The 17,064-nt window shown below is 36.6% G+C and overlaps 1 protein-coding gene across 2 annotated transcripts in view; it reads left to right on the top strand.

Annotated features, from left to right (window-relative positions):
• RFX7 (regulatory factor X7) overlaps positions 1-17,064 on the top strand; it is a 120,658-nt gene that overhangs the window by 49,327 nt on the left and 54,267 nt on the right. For both annotated transcript variants that reach the window (XM_074366169.1, XM_074366170.1), the window contains exon 3: positions 1,782-1,815. In XM_074366169.1, coding sequence (XP_074222270.1) covers positions 1,782-1,815 — 34 coding nt within the window. The remainder of the gene's footprint in view (positions 1-1,781; positions 1,816-17,064) is intronic.

Here is a 17,064-nt window from a genome sequence, read left to right as displayed (position 1 = left end):
GGTAAGAGGGATAGAGAGTGATGGGGAGAGTATTTTACTTGAGGAAGTCAATCAGGGAAGAAGTGTCTGTAAAAGGTAAAATTGAGCCACATCGTGAAGAAAGTGAACAGATAAATTATGGGAGAAGCATCTTAGAGGCTGACAGAAGAGGCCAGTGCAAGGTCTTACTCCTGCCTTGAGAAGCAGCATGGAGGCCAGTGTGGCAGGTGGCAAATGAATGAAGAGTAGACTAGTATGGGATGAGATTAGAAAGATAGCAGAGGGCGAGTCATGCAGGGTTTTTTTTTGGCCATGATAAAGACAAAGAGCAAAGAACTAGTATCAGTCTGTATCACTCTAGACACTTGGTTGAGAATATTCCACAGGGTTGGTGGTGGGGATGGAAAGATAGAAGCAGGGAGACCAGTGAGAAGGTTACTGTAGCACTTTAGAAAAGAAATGGTTATGGCTTAGATCAAGGTGATGAGAAATGATTGGATTCCTGATATATTACTTTTGAGCAGCAATTCTTAATCTATAGATTACCCTCTTATCTCAGGGAAACTATGGGAGTTATTAAGAAGAGAGAAAAACATCACACTTTAGCTGCTAATGAGTGAGAAGCTATACAAATGCTCAAAAGATTTAAAATCTCTAAAAATCTTCTATGGGATTATGAGAAGGGAATTTCAGTTCCTCTTAGCTAGAAGTATCATTTACTTTTCCTTTTAGTCATTCTGAACTTTGCAATTGAACTTAATCCAGTCATACTTTGTTCTTTGTTCAAAAATGAAATTTGAAATCTAAGTACAGGTATAAAGTTTTAGATTATTGATTGTATTAACTGAATTGAGATTTAAATATTCATTTTTATTTACTCTACAGACTAACTGTATAGCTATATACAAAAGAAAATAACCACTTTTTTCTTTCTTTACATTTACTTGGCTCTAGAACCTTTTATGGAAGATAATTTGGTTTGTAACATCTTTTAAGGATTGTACATAAACTGTCTGAACTTTGCATGATTTCATTGCATTTGCACTTTATGTTAAAATCCAAATGACAGTTCAATTGTTTTGTGCCAGGTTTATTTGTGTTTTATGTTAATAATTCAGTTACATTCAGTAGTTCAGTTAAATTGATACAGAGTGGCATTTCTGTGTTATTTATTTCTAAATGTAGTCTCCCTCTCCAATTTATTACCGTATTAGCTAATCTTTATTATTACTTTTACGTCTAGGGATTCCTTTCTTGGGTGTGTGTTGAGGGGTGTGTGAATGAGAGAGGACTAGAAAGAAAGGAAGGAAAGAGAGTCTACTTTGTAACAGGTCTCTAGAAATACAGATAACACTACCACATTATGGCCTTTAAATGCTAGTCAAATTGTCCAGAGTGACAAGCACACAGTAAAAATCATAACTCATTGTAAACTTTGTGTTCTATTTCTGTATGTAATAATGAATCTGTACTTTTATGTATCATTAAAACTTAATTGTTTATTCGAAACATCTGTTATAATGATACAGCATAACAATAAGGTGACTGTAATGGTGATCTCAAAAAATATTCTGATCATGCATGCTTCAGGACTGAATTTAGTACAATGAATGGGAAATAGATTTTTATTTTGCTTGTGAAAAATGCAGTGTTAGGTTATGATGCCTAATCTTAATAAGGAGTTTTACTGATTTCTTGCATAGTACAGATGACTAATTACCATGTCTGTTTGAGAATATTTCAATTATTTAATAAATGTATCATTCTTATTAACCTAACTTTCTTTTTTTTTTTTTTTTTAGCAAAACTATACAATCTAAAGTGGACTGCATTTTGGTAAGTAAAATAACTAATCTTAAAGTTCTATTGTAATAAGACTTTTCCGATTAAATTAACAAATATTATTTTTGAGTAAATATTTATTTTAAATATAACTCAATTTTAGTGAATAAAATTTGACGTTTAATTACAGCCCTAGATGTGAACTGGCTATAATCTATCTAAATACTTTCTTATAGTATCTCATCAATGATGAAATCATAACTTGAGGTAATTGCATGTTTTTGAAACTTACTGGCCTTTACTAAAGTTCACTTAAACATTTAATAAATTGGATGTATATTTTTCTGTTCTAATGTCTCAAATAATTTTTTAAAGAAAAAATTTAAGATGTTTTATGGGTTAGTTTTGTTGTGATAGCATATTTTTCATATTTGGGTTGCTAGACTTCAGGAATTAAAGACACAATAACAGCTTACATTTAGGTTAAACTTACAGACTCTAAGAATTTGTTTAATGAAAGCTTTTTAAAATACTTCATGGGTTAGTTGTAATATACTTTTCATGTTTTGAGTTGCTGGCTTTCAGGAGGTAAAGCCACAAAAATAGTTTAAGTTTAGATAGTATTTGTAGTTCTATAGATTTTTCTCAAAACATAAGGGAAGGAGTATGTGGCTACTGAGACTACTGGAATAGAAATTACTTCTTCCTTGAAATCCTTATTAATGGAATACTTCCTCAGCATAGAGTACTCGGTGACTCCACACTGTCAGATCCCCACAGCGTCACTGCAGGTAGTCCTCTTTCTCTGCTTGTGGCATCAGAACTTTCTTATTCAGCTTTGGGTCCTCCCTGTAAGCTAATAACTTTTCTTGTTGGGAGGCAAGGTCAATAGTGTCTGGTGCTGAGATAGTATGTGATCTTATTAGGTTATAGCATTATTATTTGCTTCTAGGTAGGTGAATAAACAAGAATACTTACAGGAGAAGCGGTAATTTGATCAGTTCTTCTGTGTATTTCTAACCTAATAGTTAGGAAAGAGGACTTTGTGGGGATGTTTTCCCCTTTTCTTTTTGCTTACTCTTTATTGCCTTTTTTTTACTCTCTCTCAATAACCCTCTGAAGTAGATAATCTTGTTACCTCTCTTTTACAAATGAAGAAACTGATGCTTTTGTGTTTACTTCAAAAAATGACGATTGAACTTCTTCTGTCTGCCAGTGTTGGATATAAGGAATACAGAATTAAAAGGACATGTTTCCTTGTCTTCAAGAAATTAGGTCTATTAAAATATATTCAGTAGTGTTCTTAAGACCTAGGAAGGTGGTGATTGGGGATGGAGGGTTGACATTGCCAACCCCCACCCCCCAAGCATTCTCTGTCTCCCAACTCTCAAGAGTCTCATTGTTTTATCATTCAATAATTACTGCAAAGTTATTCTGTGCCAGACCCTGTTCTGGGTGTCAGATACAGTGGTAAACGAGACAGATACAGATCCTGTCTAAGACCACCTGGCTTTTTTTTTTTTTTTTTTTTTTTTCAGTATCTGAGATAATGTTGGAGTATTCAGTTTTTCCTCTTCATTGAGAAAATTGAGGCAGAAGACTGGTATAATTTATGAATTATGGCATTTATAAAATACTAAATAAAAACAAAAAGCTTTTTTTAATCTTTCAGGAGTTCAGAAATGTTTATACTTAGCATTTAAGTTTTAAAGTTATATGTGGTTGATAAACAAGTAGTAAGATCTCTATCCTCATTATCCTTAAGTTTTACTGAGTTAGACATTAAATGAATGGTAAAATAAATAAGCGTTAAAACTTCAGATAAAGATAAATGCTGCTACAAAATTTTTAAAAGACAAAAGGAGACAACTGATGGTGAGTAGGGTAACCTTAGATTGGGTGATTAGGAAGTCTGTTTGAGGAAATAACATTTGAGAGGAGACCTGAATAGAAAGCCAGTTTTATGAGATGATCTACCTGTGACACAAACTAGACAAAGGAAACAGTAAGTACAAAAATTCTGAAGCAGGAATGAGTCTGGGACATTTGAAGACTCCACAGAACCTAGTGTGCTGGAACTAATGGAGGAAGGGGAGGATGATAGGAAGAAAGTTCAGATAGGACTTATTTAGGTGTGGCAAATAGTATGGATTTCATTCACTGCATGGAAAGTCAATTGAAGGGTTTTAAGTAGGAGAATAGTGTGATCTAGATTTTCTTTTCAATACCCTAGCTGTTGCTGGAAAATGGGCTTATTGAGGGTTAAGAGTAGAAGCAGGAAACCAGTTAGACTGTCCAAATGGGAATTCAAGGCTCTCAGATAATGGCAGTGGAAGACGAGGAAAAAAAATAGATGGATTCAAGGCATATTTTGGATATAAAGCCAGTGGGCCTTGCTTGCTGATGTATTGAATGTGGAGGGAGAAACAGGAATTAAGAATGATTCCTTTTGGCCTAAAGGATTTCCTTCAGTATTTCTTATAAAGGCAGATTTGCTCATAATGCATTCTCTTGATCTGTATTTTTTTGTGAATGTCTTTATTTTGCCATCAGTTTTGAAAGATAGTTTTGCTAGATACAGAATTCTTGGTTAACAGGTTTTTGCCTGTTTTTCATTTCTGAATGTGTTATTCTGCTGCCTCTGGCCTTTATTGTTTCTGATGAGAAGACAGTCATTAATCATGTTGTTTTCTGGTACATGATGCCATCAAGTTTGATTCATAAATTCATTCACTTCTTTGTTTGCTCACCCACCTACTCTTGCTTTCAACATTTTAACAATTATATATGTAAGTATGGGTCACTTTGTGTTTATCCTGCTTTGGGTTTGCTGAGTTTGCATATGTAGATTAATCTGATTTGGGAAGTTTTTAGCCATTATTTCTTTAAATACTTTTCCTCTCCCTTGGATTCCCCTCTCTTTAGGAAGCTACCATTATACATATATTGAAATGATTGCTCTTGTCCCTCCAGTCCCTGAAGCTTTATTTTTTTATGATTATGTTTTTCTGTGTTCTAGTTTCTCTATTTTTATTAAGATTCCCTATTATTTGATTCATTGTCATTATGTTTTCCTTTTTATGTTTAAACACAGACAGCATCATTCTGGCAGCACTACTATCCATGTGGGATAGGTCATGAGAGCAGCCCCAGGCAAAAGTGTTTCTTATGTACTTGAAAAGAGTGTATATTCTACTGTCTTTGGATGGACTGCTCTTTATAAGTATATATATATAATATGTGTATGTATATATATACACTTATAAATACATAAATACTTACAGATATATATATATATATATATATGTGTGTGTGTGTATAAATAAATAAATTAGGTCCAGTTGGTTATTGTTTTTCAAGAGATATTTATCCTTAGTGATTTTCTTTTACTTGTTATTTCAGTTACTGAGAATGATACTAAAATCTCATACTTGTGATTGTGAATGTTTTTTCTCTCTGATCCTGTCAGTTTTTGCTTCATGTATTGAAGCTGTTAATAGGAACATAAATATTTAGGATTGTTATTTCTTCTTCATGAATTGATTCTTCATTATTATGATATTTCTGTTTTTATCTCTGGTAACATTTGTTGCTTTCAAGTCTGCTTTGTCTGATATTACCTCTGCCCCCTCCATCTTTCTTATAATTAATGTTTGTGTGCCATATCTTTTTTCATCCTTTTACTTTTAAACAGTCTGAGTCTTTAAAGTGTTTTGTTGTTGTTGTTGCTGCTGTTACCATCATGTTTGTGTCTTTCTTAACCAGTCTGACAAGCTTTGTCTTGTAATCACCTGTATGATTGAGTGTATTACACCATTTTGCTACTTATCTTCTTGTAGTGTAGGTCTACTACTGATTAATTCTCCCAGGGTTACTTTATATTAAAAAAGCCTTTAACTTCCCTTCATTTACAAAGGGTATTTTCACTGAGTATAGAATTCCAGATAATTTTTCTTTCATCGTTTTTGCAGTGTAGATCCACTTCTGTCCTAAACTCACTTCTTTTTCTCCAGTTGTCAGCAGATGATCTCAGCTCCTCCTTCTCTGAGGAAATGGTCAGATGCAGTGTAGGCATTACACACAATTAAAACCACTTCTTATTCTCAACTTGGTAGTTTCTCACTTCTGTATGTTGTCTTCCTTCCCTTTCTCCCAGCAGAAGAAATATCTTTCTGCTTATCTGAAGGTTGGTCTCCTCCATCTAGGCCCCGAATCCCATCTCCTCCTGTCTCAGAATTCACTACATTTATTCTCTTCCTCTTGTGATTTTGTTCTCTCATTTTCTACTGGCCTTTTCCCATTAATGGTTAAGTGCTTAATTTTTTCCATCTATTAAAAAAAAAAATACTTCCTGAAACCCACAACCTTTCTTTAGCTACCACTCTGTCTTCCTCCTTTCTCTTGGAAGAAGAAAGTCAAAAAAGTTCAGTCAAAGTGTTGATTGAATTCAGTCTCTTGCCTCACCTTCAATTCATTCTTCAACCCCAGTAACAAGTCTTCTCTTAAAAACCACTCCTCTGAAACTTGTGTTTATCAAGGATGTCATGACCTCTTGTTGCTAAAAATAATGAACAGTCTCAGACCCTAACCTGACAACCCTTTTTCAGTTGACTCTATTGACATTTCTCTTACTCACCCCTCTTCCTTGTTTAGTTCATTTTTGTTCTTTTAAGGCCTTAGATACCACACTATCCTGATTTTCCTGTTACATCTTACGCTGTTTTTTCCCAGTTGCTTTAGGGCCCTCTATTCCTTGACCTAAGTCCTCTGCATTCTGTCTACATTTGCCCATGGTGATCTCATCTACTTTGATAGTTTCAGTTAATCTCAGTACACTGATGATTCCTAATTATACATCCCCAGCTTAAGCTCCAGACCCATATAGGCCACTGTTATCAGCTGACCAGTTTTACTAAGATGCCTCATAGGCATTTCAAACTCAGCTTCTCTAGAACCAGTCTTACTGTATCATATTCCAAATTCTGAACCTAGTTCTTTTTGTTTCCTATTGCTCCTATAACAAAGTATCATAAATGTAGTGGCTTAAAACCACAAAAATATATTATCTTGTAGTTCTGTAGTTCAGCAGTCTGACACAGGACTCACAGGTAAAATGAAGGTGTCGGGAGGGCTGTGTTCCTTTTGGAGGCTCTAGGGGAGAATCTGTTTCCTTGCCTTTCCTAGCCTTCAGTGGCTATGTCTTCAAAGCCAGCAAAGGCTACTCAAGTCCTTCTTACACTGGAGTGCCCTGACACGTCTCTTTTTTGTGGTCAGAATTCCCTCAGCTTCCCTCTTATCAGGACACTTGTGATTACATTGGGCCTACTAGCAATCCAGGATAATCTCCCTGTCTCAAAGTCCTTAATTTAATCACATATACAAAGTCCCCTTTGCCATGTAAGGTAACAGATTCACAGGTTGTGGGGATTAGAGGATTAGGACATGAGCATCTTGGAGGACTACTATTCTTTCTACTGTATTGTCTTAGTGAATGTGCTCATTCATCCAACCTAAAAACCGGGTAGTCATTCTTGTTTTTATCTTCTTTCTCACCTTCCTCACATCTAGTCAGTCACCAAGTCCCATCAGTTCTGCCTTCGTAATGGCTCCATTTTTGTCGGTCCCTACTGCTACTGCGTTAATCCAGATCACTGTACTTGTTGTAAATACTGCAACTATTTTTCCGTTTCTCATCTTTCCCCTTTCATTCCATTTTTCACAGCATCATCACGATCGTCTTTATAAAGTGTGAATCTGTTTATTTTATACCCTTGCTAAAGACCTTTCACTGTCTCCCTATTGTTCTTTCTTAAGGTATTGAAGACCCTTTGTACTTAGACTTTACTTTTCTTGTTTGACCTCATCTTTTTCTACTCAGTCCACAGACTATCCGCAAGCTATAGTTTACGGTTGTGGAGTAAGAGAAGGGAATATACACTCTCTCAGTCTAGAACAGCAATGTCCACTAGAACATTCCACTGTGGTAGAAATTGTCCTATATACGCACTGTTCAATACGGGAGCCCCTAGACACATGGAGCTATTTGTTAAGCACTTGAAATGTGGCTAGTATGACTGAGAACCTGAACTTTTAATTTAATTTAATTTTAATTAGTTTTAAGTTAAGTGGCCCAAAGTGGCTAGTGGCAACCTTTTTGAATAGTGCAGGTCCAGAACAGTGGTCCTTAACTGGAGACAGTTTTGCACCCCAGGGAACACTTGACAGTGTTTGGAGACATACTTGTTTTTCACACTCAGACTTCTCCAGCATTGAGTGGGTAGAGGACGAGTATGCAGTTTAAACATCCTACAAACACAGGATATCACCTCGTAACAGACTTAACAGCCCAAATTTTTTAATAGTGTTAAAGTTGAGAACTCTGGTCTAGACTATCCTCTCCACCTTTTTTTTTTTCTGCTATACCTAGTTATGTTGTTAAGATTTGTCGTAGATGCCACCCGCCTTTGGAAAGTTGTTTGTGGTTTTTCAGGTCTGAGTCTGATACATCTTCTGTCCTATACCATGCTTACCTTTATTTGTATCATGTAGTCACCTCTGTGATAATCATAATTAGCATTATTTGTTCTTGGCTTCTTGAGTGTAGGACCATATTCACTGGAATATCCCCAGGTGCATGCCAGGTGATCAATAAATATTTGTTAAATGTATGAATGAGTATAATCTAATAAATCAATTATTAAACATATTACAATTTAAAATATAAAGAAGTGTTGCCACCTTCAGTTCAGACCTTTTAGAGACCATACACTTGTTAAAATATTTGAATTAATTTGTTGGAATTACTTCACAGTTTGCTTGTAAGGACAGAAGCTTGTCTTATTCCTTTAGAGGGAAAGACCTCCCCCCCTCCCGGCATTGTCCTCTTCTCTGCTGTTCTACTTGGCTTAGTAGTCCTCTTCCTTCCACACTAGCCTGGGAGATAACCAGCTCTCATCCCCAGATCACAGATGGGGAACTAAAACTTTGTTGCATGGATTCAGGAAGAATTTGAGCAAGTGAAGTGGGACAAATAGGTCAGAAACTATGGGAAACTGGCAGTATAACGGAATGGCCCAGATCTGAAGTTGTAGAATGACACAGACCTGAGTTTGAATCTTTGCCCACCACAATTGCCATTATTGTCTGATTTTGGACAGTTTTGACCTACTTTAGTTATGTTTTTTAAAAAAATGATAGTAATAGTGTCTAACCCACTAAATTGCTGTAAATAGTAAGTGAGATAATTACAGGCACACCTCAGATACTGAGGGTTTGGTTCCAGACCACTGCAGTAAAGTGAACATCGCAGTAAGGCAAGTCACACAAATGTTTTGGTTTCCTAGGGCACGTAAAAGTTATCTTTACACTCTACTGTAGTCTATTAAGTGTGCCGTAGCATTATATCTTTTAAAAAATGTACATACCTTAATTTAAAAATACTTTGTTGATTTAAAAAGTACTAATCATCATCTCAGCCTTCAGCAAGTCATAGCAGTAATATCAATCACTGATCACAGATCACCATAACAAATATAATAATGTTGATAAAGTTTGAAACACTATGAGAATTACCAAAACGCGACACAGAGGTAAGAAGTGAGCAAACAGTATTGGAAAAATGGTGCCAGTAGACTTGTTCAGTGCAGGGCTGCCGTGGTCCTTCAGTTGGTAAGAAACACAGTGTCTGTGAAGCACGACCAAGGGAAGCTCAGTAAAACCGGGTGTGCCTGCAGTGTGAACACAGGGCCTGGCACAGTCAGCACACGTGGTGGCTTCAGTTGAGGGGGTTGTGTGTGTATAAATTGATAACGTTGCTCTGACTGACTTAACTGCCATCAATTTATGTTTCTGGCAGTCTAAACATTAGGCAGGGATCACATTTTCCGTTCATCATCCCAGAACTTACTGTTTAAGAATGAATGCTTACCATATGGAACCACTGAGGGGAGAGTACTGACTCCCTCCAGCATAGAGAGTGGAAGATAGAGAAGCTGGGGATCACCTGGCTGAAGCTGTCCAAGAAGCCAGAAGGTACATATTGTGGAACAGCTGCCAGTGTCAACACTCCATGCTGCCTCCCCCTCCAGGCCTTTGGAGATGCTGTTTCCTCTGCCAGCTGTGCCCTTCTCAGATTTCCTTCACTTGGAAAACTCCTGCTCCTTTTGGACTTGACTCAGAAACCTTTTTGGAAAGCTTGTTTATCTACTAGGAATGCTTTCAGCTGCAGATAACAGAAAACCGCAACTATTGGTGGCTTAAAGAAATAAGAGTTTGTGTCATCTAACAAGTCCAAAGTTAGGCATTCAAGAGTGGTGCAGTAACTCAGCAACGTCACTGGAGTCCTAGGCTCTTTCTTTTTTGCTTGTCATCTTTTGTCCTGTCACATCATTGAAGGCTGCTGCACTTCTGTGTGCCTTCTATCCAAATACTAAGGCAGGAAGAAGGGAGGGCGGCAAAAGGACTTTCTTCTCGGGAAGCCCTGTCTTTATTTTCAGGACAGCTACTTCTAGTCCCAAAACCCACCTCAGGGACTTCAACCTCCAGGGGTGCCCCTAGCTGCAAGGGAAACAAGGGTAGAATATTTTGTTTTCTAGCCTCTCTACCAGAGGAAGACAATGAAGAAGGTGTTTAGCAGTATACATATGAGTCCAGCCTATCTGCTGTACCTTCTCATGTTAAGGACTCCTGCTTTCATGCACCTTGCAAAAAACTTTATACCCATATTTAAGTGCTTACCATATGGTATGGTAATTAGCAGATTAATTTGTTTTCTTCCCCAGAAATAAGCTTTTGGTAATATAGACTGTGTCTTATGGTCTTTGTATCCCCAGTGCTTAGTTCAGTGTCTAGTTCATGGAAGATACTCAGTAAATATTTGCAGAATGATTATCCACAAATAGTAATTATCAAAAAGAATGTATAATATGCCTATAACGCCCTCAAAACAGAGTTTCTTTGTACTTGTCATTATTACTATTAGCATTTATTAAGTATTTATTACCATGTGCCATTTAAGTGCTTTACATATTTTATCATTCAGTCCTCATAATTTGCCTATGAGGTTAATCTGTTATCATCCTCATTTTACAAATGAAGAAACAGGCTCAGACAGGTTAAGTAACTTACTCAAGTCATAAAACTTACTAATTCGCAGAATTAGGCTTTTAATACAGATAGTCTTTCTCCAGAGCCAGACTTTTAAAAACTGTGATATATATATATCCTTTTTAAGTGTCTTAAATACGAGGTTATTATATATGAATTTCAAAAAAATTCTGCTACTTCTTCTTATAAGTTAAGAAATATTCCTAAAAGTAATTATCCACTTTGAAAAGAAATCTGAAAAGAAAAAATTAAAAGCTACCCTCATTATCTTTTTTCGGTAGTCAATATTTCTAAATGCAGTCTCTTTTTTGCAGGCAGGTTTCTTGAATGCCATTTAAAAAACATAATATGCTCTCTAAAACGAAAGAGCTAAAGTGATTTTAGTTGTTTGAATTGATTACAGTTGTGAAGACTATGGGACTACGAAAGACACTAGAAGTGAAGAACATAAAATTGTATCTGTCCTATTTTTAGAGCCTAGTATTTTCCTTGCTTATCAGCAAAGACAAATGAAAATATTTTTAGTAACATAATTGTGAGTAAAGTTTTTTAATATTTTAATGCAACAGTTGATTTTTACTTAATTTGAATAATTATCAATGTGACTGAAACTAAATTTCTCATGAGTTGGAACAGTTTTAGATCTATAATATTGTAGATTTGTAGAGCTGATCCAGTTATACTTTTCGTAACCAGTTTGACAGTCAAGGCAAAATCTTGCTGTTGACATACTCAACCTCAGAGGATCAGGTAGGCCTCAGCAGAGTTTGAAAGCTGCTCATTCCGTATTACTTATTCCCCTTATTTAGTTCAGTTAAATTGGACTCCATGAAAGCTATAGCAATCTTAACGCGTGAGAGAAATAATCCTGAATGTCTGGAGCAGAAAAGGCCGGGTTTGGTGAGAGTCACCACAGAAAGAGAGGAAGTAATAGTTTTTGTTTCCCAGAATACGGTCCTTGGAAGAATATTTCCATAGGGTGTTAATATGTTATGCAGAAAAGTTCCTAAAGTCAAATATGTTTCATGAACTCTGGGTTCAACAGTATCTTAAGAGCTGTTATTAAAATGTTGCTGTATATTGTGAATCTTAACAAATACTCACTATGTTCCAGACTTTCTTCCCTCATAAAAGTTGTCATGAAACTGGTGTTCAAAGGAAGGCCCACTATTTGGGGAGTGTTCAGTAAAATTGATAGGCCAAGTTTCTACACTAGAAAGAGAAATTATTTCCCATGTTACCATTTGGAACTATAAGGATATTGAGAACTTCCTGTTTATCTTACTGTGTATTAGGTGTGTATTGCCACCAGGAAGCAATCTTCCCACCAGTTCTAATGTTCAGGTCCCCTAAATTGATTAGTTATGCCTTGAAGTTATTAAACTAACAAAAGATAAAAAAGGCGGGGGGGAAGACCATATATTTTGGTTCCCATTAGGAAAAGCCAATGTCATTATTAAAAGAGGTAACATTCAGCTTGTCAGCAAATCAGCTGAAAGCCAGAGAAAAATGTTTCTATCATGCACTAGGCAATTCAGCAAGGATCCTAATAAGATTATAGAGATAAGAGGAGACAGTCTTTGTTTACTTTCTTCCTTTCAACTGGAGAGGTTGAAGGCTTAAAAGGTGGAATAAGGGAGGCTGAGTACAGCTCACCCTTGGACAACACAATTTTGGACTGCTTGGGTCCACTTATATGCAGATTTCTTTTGCTAAATACCATGCTACAGCACTGCATGATCTGTGGTTGGCTGAATCCCCAAATGTGACTGCAATATGGAGGGCCAACTGTGAAGTTATACTCAGATTTTCAAATGGGGAGGGTAGGCTTCCTCAGCCCCCATGTTCAAGGGTCAGTTTATTTTAAATCCATCTAAATCCATACTTTAAACCTCTTAGGCAGAGCATACTGCCTTACTTCTAGGGCTCTCTAACTGACCAGTATTCTAAGAGGACTCCTATGTATCGCCAGCTACTTCGAGGTTTAAAAAATGAAGTATTGGCCTTTTTTGGTGACCTCACACAGCCTAATAAAGCATCTGCTTTACAGAGCATGTTATGCTCTGTGCCGGGAAGGCCAGGTAAACTCACCTGGGTGAAAATTGAACATGTTTAATGAGTTCCTTGCCATAAATGAGTCTAAAGGCTTCCTGACTGAAGTCCACTCTACCGGGAGAGGGCTTATGCATGAGAGTTGACCAAAGGAGGGCTTTCTAGGATTACGATTGGGAGAGAGAAGTTGAAAGTGATGTGTGGTTGCCAGAATGCCTATTCCTTCTGGAGGGGCTAGACGCCATCACTCAGACTCTTCAGTAGTGAGGCAGGTTTCCTCTAGGGGAGAGCTCCCCATAGGGTCCTCTTGCACAGGAGTACAGTAGAAACTTGAATGGGTGAAACTGTGTTGGATCAATAGTCAGTATATCTTGGGTTCTGAGTGCCGATTAAAGAATCCTTCAGCTCTCTGCCTCCCACCCATGCTGGACTGGTATTTGTCCTTCACAGGGAAATGAACAAAAATTAACAGTCTGTGTTCTTTAAAAACTTTCCTCCTGTAATGGACACCAAAGCCTATTATTAGGTAAATCTTAAGAACCAACTTTCTCAGCACACAGAAGTTGTCTACTATAAAAGCTAAGACCTGAAAAGAGAATCACAACAGAGGTGCTAACTACTGCATCTCAAAGATCCTATTGAACATAGTAATAAAGTTGGTTAGAAACAGGCAAGGGGAAAGCAGGGCAAGTAGTCTGTCCATAGCAAGTCTGTTCATTTATTACGGGTATCTAATGTTGGAGGTTCAGTGGTACCTGCACCCTCACCAGGGTCATATCTGGAACATTGCAATAGAGAATTTTTTCCTGAGTATAGCCTTTTTAGTATCATTGCGTTTTTGCTTCTGGCTTCTTATTCGTATGGCTTGCTCTGAAACCAAGTGCTGTACATTCCAGAGACCCTGGATTTTAAAACATTCAGTTGCTCAGATGTGGACTGAATGGTAGTAGCAAGCAGGACTGGTGCAGCTAATCAAGTATCCTAGTGCTCATGGTCATGGAAGGAGTCAGCCCCGACCCTGGAGACCAGAGGAGCTAAACTGGAGACCTACAGGCTAGATCTGTTCCACAGAGGTATTTCATTTGTCCCACACTAACAGTTTTTAAATTTCAAATTAGTTGGCATATTTCAAATTTTAAATTTTAAAATTGGGAGAGTTCACCAGAAAAATGAGGTATCTGGCTTCTCTGAAAACTTAGGACACTGAATCCTTATTTCCACATGATGTATATTCTCCAGTTTTCTTAGTCCCTGCCATATGTTTAGTTCCTCAACATAGATACTTTTCTTACCTTTAGTTCACTTTAATAATTTGCATTACCTGCTTGGCATTTGAGTTTGTGACATCTGTGTTAGATTCTTTTGGGGAGAAATTTTTCTGAGAGTCATTCTTTTTCTTCTTCATGTGTACAACAAAGCAATTCACGTACATACATATTTTTTTTCAGATTCTTTTCCATTACAGCTCATTACAAGAAAATTGAACATAGTTCCCTGTGCTATACATTAATTCCCTGTTGTTTATCTATTCTACACACAGTAATGTGCATCTGTTAATCCCAAACTCCTAATCCATCCCTCCCCACCCCCCATTTCCCCCGGTAACCACAGTTTGTTTCTGAGAGCTATTCTTTACAGGATTGAAGGAGCCATAATAGTGTGTATGAGGACAAATAGTGAGAAGACAGCCTCTGTTTTTGTCTGTTAGTAACATGGATTCTTTACTGTCAGTTCTTGCCTTGCCTGGCCGTTACAACAACCAGTCAGGAGAAAGCAAAAGTAGAATGGAACAAAGAATTAATGATAACCCTTTTTGAGAATCTTTCCTATTGGTACAAAACATTTTATCCTCTTACTTTCCAGCTGAAACCTCTCCTGATCGTTCTGGTTTAAATTGTACCCCCTACCAATACTTTTTCTTTATAGCGTTTATCATTATCATGTAACAGATGTTTTACTTTTAAATTTTTTCTCTCTCCCTGGTACTGAAATATGAGGTCATGCATGACTAAAGCATAGTTGGCACTCAGCACTGGATAAATGAATGAATAAATGAGTCAATCGCATTTAATTTTTTAAACTTTTCAAATCTGTCCCATAGCTAATGTTTTAAGTTAGAAGCCAATTCTTTTACTGTGCCTACTGCTGAAGTGATTGGATGGGAGCTAAAAGGTATGTGAAACAGAGTGTAGGATATCTGCTTCTGAGAACCAAACTAATATTATTAGAGTGGGGCTTTCTAAGATAGATAACACACTCCCAGAAATAAATTTGAGTAACTTGTTCAAGGAATAATTTTTAACAAGAGGCACATCTGTGCTCCTGCCCTCCAGAGATACGTGTTATTAAGGAGGTGTGTATGAGGTGTATACAATTTGAAAAGACTTCTTTTCTCCCTTTCCTCCTTTATGGAAGAAAGCATGTTTTCTCACCTTAAATCCTTGCTGTAATGAATACTAAATGATGGCCAAGGTCAACTTCCTGACCCAGTCTTGATTGAAACTAAACATCTTGTTTGGAATATCTAATTAAAACTCATTAAAGTTTTGTGTTTTTTTTTAAGCTTATTGTTAGAATAGAAAATACGGTTTATCATGTGACGTGTCACTAGGGTGACTGTTCGTGAAAACCAAGCTCAGAATCTGAATTTTTCCTTTCAGCCACTTGGTAGAGAAGAAATGAGTAGCTTTCAAAAGAGCATTTTTGTATAGATTTTACTTGCCCTGGCAGGGGAGGTGGGGGAGTGCATGCTGACAAAGGGCTAAATTTAAACAGCTGGTTTTGTTTTTTGAGTATCACAAAAAATCATCTCTATAAGGCCACACCATTCATTTAGAGGACTCTGAACCTTTTATTGTTTTTTATTTACATCTAGTACATGAGTTATTTTATCTTTTAGTATGGGAGGATAATATAATGTGTTTAGTTTTTTTGGCTTTTCTCCTTTTAGGAACTCAAGTGGACTAAATTGCTACTAAGGCCCCAGTTTTGAGTTCTGGTTACTTTTCTCTTTCATAATTGTAAAGAATGCCCTAAACATTGTCAGCTAGCTTTCAGATTCATTTTATTGTCACAGAGAAGAATAGAAAAGAATACAGTGTCAATCTCTCACCCATTACCTGAAGGAATTCAATTTTCATTAGTATCTTTATATTCAGAGAATGACATAATACACAAAAATGTGTTCTGATAGAAAACAAATGAATTCTTATAGTATTCTGTTTTTTCTTTCTTTGCATTTTAAGTAATTTCAAACTTATAGGAAAGTAAGCTAAAGGAGAAAAAGAAGGAAAGGTTACTAGGAGTAGAGATAGGAATTAAAGAGCTAACTCTTTGTCTTCATGGCCTACACCTTTGTTGAGACTGTAGCTTTGTAATGTTGCAGAATCAATTAGGACAAATTCAACTTTTTGGAAACATAATTGTAACTGGACTTTCAGGGACTAGCCTTTCTTTCCATGCTAAAAAAAGAAAAAGAAAAAGAAAAGATCTAACCTTACCTTCTTGCTACAGCCCCCACCCTTATCCCCAATCACTAGTGGAGCCATAGGGTTTTTTTAAACAGCATACGGAAACATTGATGATAATCTTAGCCTAAATAAGCCAGCAAAATATTACCTGATCACTCCATAATGTTCACTTTTTGTAGAATTTAGCTATGGGCATAAGTATTCTTCTTAGAGATGGCTCTCATTTGAATTTTATTTTAAAGAGACTCAGATCTATAGGTTTATGTACCCTCTGCCTGTTCAAACCCTAGCAATATGCCCTTGTCTCAGCATTTTATCCGTTGTTTTTTTTTTTTTTTTAGTCATTTGGGCATTTATGTAGCCGTGGTATTTGCTGCCATATTATTCATTATTTCGGTTTCAGAGATTCAGCTTCCTTTTTATTAAGTCCTAAAAAAAGATCGAAGAGTACATTTTAGAGCACACTTATAAAAATCACCACATGGTTCTCATGGTGATTTAGAAAACTAAAAATTGCTGCAAACTAAGAATTCTAAGCAAAAAGCATTAAAAAATAGAGTCCTCATACCTTGACCTTTTTCTCTGTCTTCCTCATTCAATCCTGTGGAAGGACAGCTTTCACAACTGCTGGGGCCTGAGAGAATGTAATATCAGGTATGTTGATTGTTTCCATAAA

This window comes from Camelus bactrianus, chromosome 6 (assembly GCF_048773025.1).
Source record: "Camelus bactrianus isolate YW-2024 breed Bactrian camel chromosome 6, ASM4877302v1, whole genome shotgun sequence".
Taxonomy (NCBI): domain Eukaryota; kingdom Metazoa; phylum Chordata; class Mammalia; order Artiodactyla; family Camelidae; genus Camelus; species Camelus bactrianus.
This window is presented reverse-complemented; position numbering and strand designations above follow the sequence as displayed.